The sequence below is a fragment of the Limulus polyphemus genome, unplaced genomic scaffold (genome assembly GCF_000517525.1).
Source record: "Limulus polyphemus unplaced genomic scaffold, Limulus_polyphemus-2.1.2 Scaffold5613, whole genome shotgun sequence".
NCBI lineage: Eukaryota > Metazoa > Arthropoda > Merostomata > Xiphosura > Limulidae > Limulus > Limulus polyphemus.
This window is the reverse complement of record NW_013671223.1, coordinates 11,926-23,755: the sequence shown is the minus strand read 5'-3', so window position 1 is coordinate 23,755 and position 11,830 is coordinate 11,926. Positions and strand designations below refer to the sequence as shown.

The window sequence follows — 11,830 nt, the reverse complement described above, 5'->3', positions numbered from 1 at the left end:
AGTGTATATCGTATATATATATATATATACATATATATTATTCATACCTTCGGTGTATAGCACGCAAGTAGATTTTGACATCAAATGTTGGGGTAAAAAAGTGTGTCTTATACACCGAAAAATAATGGTACATAAACTACCCCCTAACAAGAGATTTGAAGATTTGGCTGGATGGAAAGTTTATGTGAAATAAAGTTCAGAAAAGAAGAAATAAACAAATTTGACTAACACAACATTTATTTCACACATCATATATTGTATTACATGTTCTCCAGATAAAATGAAACTGAATGAACTCAAAATTAAGTGGATTTAAAATGTGGATAATTAGCACTGAAAATAAGGTTGATAAAAACTGGACTTTTACCGCAGGTTATGGCTCTCTCAGACTAGAGAACAGACTGCCTTCCTTAAAAGTTGGAACAAACCTGATCAAAGACCACCAAAATTGCATTCACAATACACATTCTCCCTGTAGCTGATCAATCAGAAAAGAAAAAAAAAGGGACAACATATCACAGAAGTATCTCTGCTTCATATGACAGTTGCATGGAATCCCGTCAAATGCAAGAGCAAGAAGGAAACAATAAAACTATCCCGTTAAACAATAAATAAGTTCCTGGACATTCAAGCTACAAAAGGTTAAATTTTGCACAAAATCTCAACTACATTCAGCATGTTTCAAAATTATAACTTAAAAAAATTAATTTTAAGAATTTTGTAAATAAGAAATATATACTACGGGGGAGTAAGGTATTTAGTATTATTATACTACAAAAGTATCACATGTAAGTTGCACCCAAATGTGAAAACATCTTCAGTATTACTTCTCATAAACCAAGTTTGGCGACGTCGTACACAGTTAACTTACACGTACAACTACAACAACCAAAGTCATTGGTCTCAACTATCAGTATCAGTCTGTGAAATGTTAAAGCAGTAACAACGTGTCAATCATATAAAAACAAATATTTTATACTTCAGTTGTCTCCTGGGCACGGACTTAATTAACTATTAAAACGTTTATAATATTAATAGCTACGCAAGTCACTTCTAGCGAGAACAGTTCAAAATATGGTCACATGCTGTGTGAAATTTACTGGTTTGATGCAAGTTAATGACTCGCCCTCTGTCGGGCGGTGCGTGCTTGTTTCGCGTAAGTTTTATGGAGATCATTATATAGCGAACACAGAACGACATGTAATGAGTAAAATTCAATGTACACCAAATGTATTTAGACTTACAGCGAGTGAAACTCGACATTTTCGAATAGATAGCTTTCACAGTTTTGATAAGCAACAAAGAAAGCTTCCATTAGTGAGCCAAAACGTGGCGAATTAATTCATATAATATTCTGACATAACCTTTTCACAGTAAAAACTTTTATGAAATACTTAACATCTATAGTTAATTTTAACCTCACTCCCAAAACGAATTAACAAACGCTTAAAAATTCATTATAAATAAAAATGTTTATGAACTCAAATATTTTTCACGAAGTACCTTAATTAAAATACAAGTTTCCAAACAACTACATAGTGAAAAATCCCTTGCGACTGTTGTGACATCTATCGATTCAGCTACACAAACTGGCGTGACAAGTGTTCTTGTAATAAAAAAAATTGTTACTTTAATTATTTTATTCTTTATTCTCCAGAGAAAGGGATTATTTTTATTACTCCCGCATCAATATTAACATACTTAACCCTATTTTTTTATTTTTTGTATGAAATGTTATAATTAAATTTTAATAAAAAGTCTTGACTCCTCCCATTTGTATTCATTGATCGTTGCTTATGTTGGTTTAATTTTGTGATGATAACATTATGTTGACTAAAAGCTGTGCCTCTAATCTTAGTTTCATTTCCTAGTTTTTGAGCGTTTTAATGTTTTTCGTGTATTACTTTTACGAGATTCCTAATGTTAAGTGTTATGTAATGCAGGTATGAAGCATTATCCCTTCAAATTAATAGTCTGTAGTTCAGTCACTTTTTGAACTTTAATCGAAAAACAAAAAATAATACGGATAAAAAAAACTTAAACATTATATTTTAACGTTTAACGCTTTTCATTAAAAACAAATGAGAAAACATAAGTGCTTTCAAAAGTTAATAATAACCACTTAAATACTTACGAAAAATATATTCGTTAACCTTGTCACTTACATATTTACGAAACGTTTCGTTTTAAAGATTAATAAGTCGTACAAGTACCCTGAAAAATTACAGCTGAGATAGTCAATACTGAATTAAATATTCACAGTATATCATGCAGAACGTTCATACAAATATATATTTTTAATACTAACTCTTAATCTCCTTTTAGGTATTTTCAATAAAAGTATGTTTTTGATGAGATGCATTTAAGCTAATCTAAGAAAGGACTGCGAACTAACATAAATATAGTGTAAAACTGTTATCAATCCAAAGGAATAGTGAAAAGGAATGCACAAGTTTATTTTTGACACATTATTTCTTTCTTTCGGAATTTTCGCACAAAGCTACACAAAGTGCTATCTGCGTTATGTCCACCGCGAAAAGCCGAACCCAAGATTTTTGCATTATGAAAATTGCTTCTCACCAACTGGGGACAGAGGAAAGGCAGCTATTCAGCAGTATCCATCTAACTTTTGGGCTATTCTTATCTGATAAATCGAATAGTCGAGTTAACCATCACTCTTATAGCGCACTCACAGCTCCAAAATGCGGAACATATTAATGTGCCATAGGGACGCCAACCACGAATTTCTCAACCATGCCCAACCATATTTTGTACATGAAGACATATATTTTAAATCTTAATAGGTTACTGTTACTCCAAAGTTTTTTTTTTAATTTTTATCAATGGTATGTGTGTACAGCCTGGATCTTGTACGTTGTAATTTTGTTAAAGTTTAATGCATAGAAGTACTCTCATACATACATACACAAGTCTTTAAAGGTAAGTTAATTATTTATTCCGTCTCCAAAATATATACATAAATATAAAAATAATACGTTTATCATATAAAAACCAGCCTTAATTTCACATCACTCGCTCTATTCAACAGCACAGTCTACCCAGAATTGACCGTGTCACCAATCAAAGCAGTGCACTGTTAAGATCTCAACTACAAGAGAAAACTTTGTGAAAACCTGTAAATTACAGGGCATGTCTTTAAAATATAGTTATTCTTGACAAATAAACAGCGTTTTGGCCCGGATATAAACTTGTGGGTCCCAGACAATCACATGATCAAAATTCGCAACAGATACAGACTGGTGTCGTTACTGGCTCTGACTAAAAATCACTTTTATACCAGTCTGTATTATTATTTGCACTCATTCCTTTATTTTGTATAGATGGTTTTGTCTTTATATTCTTAATTTGTTCCTTCACAATGGTAAATAGTTTAATATAATTAATTACATTTTACATGGTTTAGTCTCATATATTTTAACATTCTTCATTATTATAGAATTTATTTATACAGGAACTGGGTTGAGCTTATTTACTTCATATCAGTCGAATTTACTTAGGCTATACGTGTTTTATTTCAGTGTACAAATTACCATTCCGAGTAAAACTTTAAGATATGAATACAGACTACTATAAAATAACGGTATACGTAAGGTATAGTTAAAGAGGGTAATCACGTAAATTCGAAATAAAAATAACGTTTTGCAAGGAAACTAAAAAAATGTATTTATATCACTATGATATGTTAAAAGAATTTATAAAATGTCTTACTATAGATGTAACGTTCGACAGAACAAACGTTACCTATGCGATACCATAGATAAACTATTTTCAATTAAAACTTTTAATCTAATTATTAAAAAATATTATTTCAGCTTTGCAGAAGTTACAGCACTAAAAGAAACTATCTTTTATTATGAGTACTTATTACTTTTCTCTGAAGTTAAGCGAAAGAAATACAATACTAATTTCTAAAAGTAACAAACTGTAACAGAAACTTACCAATGTTTCTTAAATCAGCGATCTTTTCCGGACTACTGCTGGACACACCACCGTGAAGCTCGGACGGGATGGGTTGAAGCAGCTCGTCTAACTTCTCATTCTCTTCACCCGAATTTTGATTACATTCTCTATAGATATTACAAACTTCCTCCAAATCCATATCTGACAACTCCTTGTATAACATAGTACGCTGTTTACTTGTTAAACACGACCAGAATTTCAGCAGGTGTTCCTGGTCGTACTGTTTTAACGTTAACCTAAGTGCTTCCACGTCCATCTCTCCTGTGCAAGATCTTCGATTAAAGAACAAAATAAACGTGTTATTGTTAGTTAACTGAAACAAATCCTATAGCCTCGTTCTTTTTTTGAAGAACAACATACAAATACAGATTCAGTTAATTCTCTAAACAGTAGAATTGTTTAACAATGAGTAAATTATAGACATCACCTCAAAGACTAACTGTACTATCGATAAATAATTGTTTAAGTTTAGAAGGAATTACAATTTAACAAAATTGGTATTTTATACCATTTTTTTTACTTCTATAAGTTATATAATAAAAGGAAAGTTTAACAAACAAAATATGTACAAAGAGCACATAAGTAAAATATTGCAGGAAGTTTTAACAAAACACACAAAAAAACAGAAGTTTAACACAACAGGGTTAGGAAAAGCTTGACCATTTTGATTTTATGCACGCTTAATTAAATAGTCTGAGAAGAAGCTCAACTAAACACAGAGTTAGAAGCAAATTTAACCCATTGCCTTACAATTTTCCTCGAAATTTTGACCCATATATAGTATTTTTTTGCGAATGATGTACAACTCGTAATACATAACACAAAATATTTTATTTTATGAATGATTATAAGACTAAGCTTTAATTAATGTTTTATATATACATCAATTGATTAGGAACTACTTTTCGAATAAGTACGATGACAAGGTAAGACAATGGGTTAATGAAATAGACATTAGAGGAAATAAAAAAAAATATAAAAAATATAATCAAAGAAGCAATAAAATAAATTATGAGAGTTTTATTAAAATATAAAAATCTGGTTTAAGGTAAGAGAAAGTTTAGTCAAGTAAAATTATAACAATTTAAGAAAACAGAAAAAGCTAACAGTTTCACAAGAAGAATACAGGAGATTTAACAAAACGAAAAAGAATAAGATATCAAAAGTTTACAAAAGCAAGGAGTTTAAAGGATTAACAACAAAAATAAAAAAGACTAGAGAACGTTTAAAGTAAGCTAAACAAAACTATCAATTTTGAAATCTTACGTTAAAGTAAAAACTTTAATAAGTTTAATAATACGTTAAGAACATTATGAGCAAAGTTAAAGTGAAGTGTACGAGTGATAACAGTTTGAAATACAGATTCCAGACAATAAACGAGTGATATTAACGATCTGACTCCCACTAATAACAACATATACGGTCCTCTTGTGATAATTGTAAGTTTATTAAAACCGATAAACTGTACAGAAGAAAAAAAAGTTCAAAATAATAATTATTTATTTTATGATTTAAGGTGAATGTTTATTATCCAAATACGCTTGAGTTTTAACATAAATTGAAGTAATGGAATCTAAGTATGCCAAAAAACTTGATAAACTTATTTTAAAAACCAAGTCATAAAAGACAAATTGAGAAAAACTATATGACAGACTAGTTTCTCATTTGTCTTTTATGACTTGGTTTTTAAATAATTTTATCAAGTTTTTTTGACATACTTTAGTTATAGTTTAAATATGATTCTTTATATAATGTTACATAGCATTATCTAGTGGTATAATGACGCACATGGGATTAAAAAAATTCGAATATAACACACTTAAGTTGAATAATGTACCACATTCAAAATTACTCTCAATGCAACTACCAACATATAAACTTGTGCCACAGGGGAGACGTCTAATTACTGTTGATGACTATGCACCAAGTTACGTACTATTAAATAAACCACATAATCCATTAATAATAATAATAATACAACCTAGCCAGTCAAAGTTGTGATCCTGGGTTTTTGTAAGTCAACTAACAGCGCAAATTACAGGCTAAAATGATATTTACACAATTCTTAAATAAAACAACTTTAACAAGTTACAACGAAGAAAAACTTGTACCGAATTTCACTTCTTTCTTCAAATCGTTATATACAGTACTACTCTTAATTACTGGTTCGGTCACGAGCAATTACTCAGTTTCTCGTCTTACAAAACATACAAATTCCCTTGCTTTTTACAACAGCTATATATCCTGGAAGGTACAGGAAACTCGTGTTCAGGAATGGACTCGACCGCTCTGATAATAAGACCACGTACTCACATGCACATGCAAACGTGGCAAAGTAGGCGTGGCAAACAACAAGGTATCTCAACAATGATTGACCTAATATATATATATAATAGTTACAGCTACAAGTTCAAGAAATTAATAACGCCTTATCTTTTACTGTCCCTTTTTTAATAAGAAATTGAATTTTTATTTATGAGCATCGGGTTTGAAAGGACTAACAAAATAAAGAAAAAAAAAGGCGAGCAACAATAAAATTGTTTTATTCTGGATTAATGGAAAGGGAAGAAATAATAAGTAGAATCTCATCCACAACAAAAGCAGTTTATACTAACATATCATAAATCACATCGAATTTGCGACAAATACGCAAATTTTCTTCCGTACAAAATTCCAGTGAAACTAAATTTATATACACACAACATAAAGTTAATATATCCTTTACTTCACATTATGAGAAGCTTCCAATCGACTGATGTTTGTTTTCTAACCCAAAACACGAGCCAACTGTTGCCCACAGTCAGCTACAATATACTTAGGAACGCAAGCATATAATAACGTTTTCTCAGCGCATTCCAAATTGTCGCTTCACTGACATTTAAATATAGAATTTATTATCATTAACCAAATGAAAACTTTAATATGTTTGATATTTACAGATTGTCTACTTTTTGAATTAGCATATATTAGCATATTTTTAACATATCAAAACAATATCACACACTGTATGATTTCCTTAACTCACCGTAAACATTTTAGTACTTGCATACACCCCCCCCAAAAAAAAGTGCAACGGTATCCCTGATTGGTTCTATACTTAAAAGCGCAGTTAAAAAAATTAAGTTAAATAATAATAATAATGTTTTTTTACAAAATCACTTTTTAGTTTATTAAAGCATCATTCAGACGTTCACGCCCCACCGGTTGAGAACCGACACCCTAACTACTACAGTGATAATAAGCACCAAATATAAACGATTTATTAGAAATAAAGTGACAAACGTAATAGCTTATATAAACATTAATTTACATGAAATTGATCCACATGGATTTGTAAATATCGGGAAAATACCGGAAAAACGAAAAAACATATATATTCAAGAATTGAATGTATTACAAGTGCATGACCTACTATAATACCTTATAAAAAACAAAGGTTTATGGGTTACAGATAATTCATTAGATAGCACTTCACTTTGTAGGTTAACATTTATTAGCCTTGAACACAACTTCACTTATGAAGTGTTTGCCTAATTAAAAAATACAGAATGAGAGAGAATTCATATGACAGTTTTGTTTGTTTGTAGATAAGCACAAAGCTACACAATGGGCTATTTGTACTGTGTCCACCACGGGTATCGTAACCCAATTTTTAGCGTTATAAGTCCATAGACATATCGCTGTGCTACTTGGGGGGGGGGGGGTGACTGTTAAAAAGCAAAGTATCACTTTTGTGTTGTTTTTTATTATTTTGTAACAATTAACATATGTTTTGTGTTGTTTTTTATTATTTTGTAACAATTAACATATGTTTCTTTCTGTTAAATATGGCAAAATACAGTACTACTCTTATTTGATTAATATTATGTTTTTTTTTGAATTAACATTGTCAAGTCAATAATTTTTCAAGTCAGTTATGAGAACCTTTGGTTATGATTACAGCTAGAAGTTTTTAACACTGGCTAAAGTAAAGACTTTCCAACCAATTATGGAGTCCTGTCAATGTGCAGTTCAAGAAGCGTGGCGCTGCCCCTAATTTCGAACCACCAACCATACAGAAGCTACCAGATGGCAGCAACATCTATATTTTTATTTAGTTGTCTGTTAATTATATTTCACTTTAATTATTTATCATTTTGTATATTTCTTACACCAATTTACCAATGTAAATAAAAAGTGTTTACGTTTTAATGTAAAGAAATGGAATTCATGGGCAAACAAAGGCACGCCAAGTGAGATTTTAATGGCATACCTGTGATAAGGTCAGGTTATTTCTTTTCATTCAGTAGACATGAGGATCTTTATTTAAATGAACTAAAAAAGAATATCAATAAACGAAACTGTTTTACTTTAATAAACGATTGTTTGTAGTTAAAACACACAACTACACAACAGGCCATCTGTGCTCTGTCCACCGCCAGTACCAAAACCCAATTTTTGGCGATATAATCCTGCGGACTTACCACTGAGCCAATGTGGGACAAAATAAAACATTAATGTGGCTTTGTTCGTTTTGCCATCAACCATATCACATTTTTTGAAATTACAGATGAAATTGCTATCATCTGCTATAACACCAAATCTTATATTTTTCCAAGCTGCATAATTCTAACACACCCAAGTTCGTGTAACGATTTATGAAGATGTTAATAATATAAAAAAAAACGAAAATTAAAAAAAACAATTGTTTTTTTTTCTATTAGGAACTTTAATTTTTTATTCTTCTCAGACAGTAGCTAAATATAATTGTTACATAGTTCAGATTTCACGTGAAAGTGCAAACAGATGCCAGTCACATGCATTGTTAAACAGATAGTAAAAACGATGAACAGTACTGTACACAGCTACACTAATAAACGCACCAATGTGTGTTTATTAATAACAAAACTGTAGAAACGGAAAATCGTGCAAATAAAACAAATACACATACTGATACATTTGTTCACAAAGAAAAAACTACAGATTGCATATTCAGTTACAATAATATATATAAATTTAGAAACATTTAAACAATAAATATCATTCATCTAAACTCTAAAGCAATGCTTCTCACGTGCATGAACCATTCACACAGGGGTTAATGAGATCAGAATCGGGATGAATGGTGAATTTATTCCAGTTGTAGTTGGATAAATACATTTATTTTTGTTTATTTTATATTGTATTCATTCTAGTTGTAGTTTGATGTATATTTAAGCCATAATAAAGAATTGTGCATATTAATTTAGTATTTCTTTTGTCTTTTTTTTTAACTGGGGTGAGTGAAAAACTTGTAGGGGTGAATGATATTGGAAAAGATTGAGAAGCTCTGACCTAAAGTATAATTAAGAAGATTCTGTGCTACAAGGTAAAACTAAACATGTCAAAACACAGAATTTATCAAACAAAAATAATTAATGTCTAAAAACAAGCAAAACTCATTTGTTATTGATTAGGTTGAAAAGTTTTTTAAACTTGGGGTATTTTAAGCTTCTGTTAGTGTTAGTTTAAAGTTTACTATCTATACATAACTGAAAAGGCAACTTTTATGCATGAATAGATACGAAGGTTGTAATTCATATAATACTACTACTGACATTTCTTACACTTGAAATGACTGTGATATGAAGGTAAGTATGAAGTATTGGCATAACATGAAAATAAAAAGGATCTGCTTGTGGAATAATAAAATGAACACAAACAGCAATGAAGACCGAAACACTCATGCAAAATAATAAACAAAATATTTTTTACACATAAATAAAACATGCCGAGGCTTCACCAAGAAACTTGCTAACTTCAAAGCTCTAATGTAACTTTCTGGTTGCTGGAGCTGGCTTTTGTACACTTCATAAACAGAGTGGATTGTACCTATACCACACTACTAAAACAAACCAAAGTCCTAGTGCAGTATCTCACAATCCTAGATTACCTACATTACACATCATTCCCATTTTAAATATTCAAGAAAAGATAAAATCACAGCCCACAATAATTTGTACAAAATTTCCTTCATTAGGGTATGAACAAAACACTACAAAAATGATGAAACAAAAACATGAACAAGTAAATATAAGCACTACTGAATGGCCACTGTGTTATGTAAACATAGCCTGAGATGAAGACTAATGTGAATTTATGACTATTTCCACCATGTTCACATAAAAGGTTAATTAGATTCAATTGTCTGCACAAAACATTTACCTAGATATAAAATATATACATTGGTAGCTACAGAGTAGTAAAGTCAGAGTAGTTTCTGACTGCTACATTGTGAATGTCACCTTTTTTTAATGGTGAAAAATAAGTAAAATGTATTCACTACAATAGTAGTTATGGGTCTATACATAAGTACAGAATATCCAGGGCTTATATACTTGCAGAAAGAATGATAGAACTTTACTTAACTAAAATATAAAAACAACAGATCAATGACTGAAAAATAAGAAAAACATCCTGGTTTGAAATAATAAAAACATAACTTCTATTAAGTAGCCTATCCTCAATATTGTCTTAAGGCAAAAAACGTTATGCATATCACATTAAATCTACACATGACTAGAGACAGAAACAACAAAGGGTAGTTTCATCCATAGCATATATATATATATATATATAGATATATAACCTCACTGTTGTTCATATGTTCAATAAACTCAAATCAGCATTCATTTACCTCCAGTTATTTGTCATTAGAAGGTTAAAAAAATGAGACTTGCTATGTAATATTTTCATTGTCAGCATGCACTAGAAATTCTATGTACAGTTGAAAGATAATATTCGTGTTTCATGCACACAAGAGTACATCTGAATATACAGTGTGCTATCTACTCATTTTCACAACTTACAAGGAATTCTGTACAGTTGTTTTAAGTCTAACATTTATTCATTGCCAATGAATACTAAGCATTATGTAATTAAAAGTAACTTGAGTAATGTGTTAGACATGCCAGAAATTACACGCTGGTAATAGTTAAAGGGTAATATTTGTTAGATTATTATAACCACAGGAATTATCCTTACCTAAAAATTAAAATGGATGTAAATTTTCTACACATATGCTGTTCACAAGAATTTTAGCTAAGTGAAGAATTCTTACACAAGAAATTTGAATAAAAATATTATTTTCTAATTTATAGAAGTAAAAATCAAAGCAGTTTTCAACTGCTACATCATGACTTAACTTTATAAGTTAGAGTTATTAGTAAAGTATATTAACTACAAAATCAGGTACAGTAAATAATATTTTCACAACATAATAAGAATGTTTTCTATAAGAAAGGTAAAATTAATATTTTTTTATGAATAAGGAATTGTCACTACTTGAATAACAGCATTTATAATTACTCTAACAGAGTTTAATTAACTTATACTGCTCACCACCTAAGAAAAGTTAGATTATTCTAACATCCAAGATCTGTCTGTACTAAAATTGTTCTAAAAGTGCCTTCTGACTGGCTTCAAGATTCAAAGCAGAGAGTATTGACAAACAGATATTTTTCAAAGATTTGTTTTAGGGCCTTTGTTGTTTATTATTCATTCCAATAATTTGAATACTTTTTTGATAGTAATATTTCCAAATTTGTTGATGATACCAAGACTCTAAAAGATGATTCTATACAGAATAAATAGGAAAAAAAATAAAATTTGAACAGAAAGTAGGGATCGTTGGTTATTTGTAGAACTGTTATAAAAAGCATCCAAAACAAAATAAATGCCACAATAAAAAGTACACAAACAAGTAAGGTGATACTAGTTGGATAGATTTTAAAATGATTTTCAATCCCTACTGTGGTTGGAAAATTCAGACTGCTTCATTTAGCTATACGGATCACAATGCCAACCAAAATAGGGATTGAAAATCATTTTA

General features: G+C 30.1%; 1 protein-coding gene across 10 annotated transcripts in view; it reads right to left on the bottom strand.

Moving 5' to 3' along the window:
• Window positions 1-11,830, bottom strand: part of LOC106472792 (UDP-N-acetylhexosamine pyrophosphorylase-like) — a 35,631-nt gene that overhangs the window by 16,015 nt on the left and 7,786 nt on the right. For 9 of the 10 annotated variants that reach the window (XM_022401332.1, XM_022401329.1, XM_013933451.2 and 6 more), the window contains exon 3: window positions 3,961-4,253. In XM_022401332.1, the coding sequence (XP_022257040.1) occupies window positions 3,961-4,253 (293 nt within the window). Of the gene's footprint in view, window positions 1-3,960; window positions 4,254-6,092; window positions 6,216-11,830 lie in introns of those variants that run through there. The other variant, XM_013933456.2, reaches the window with a different exon arrangement.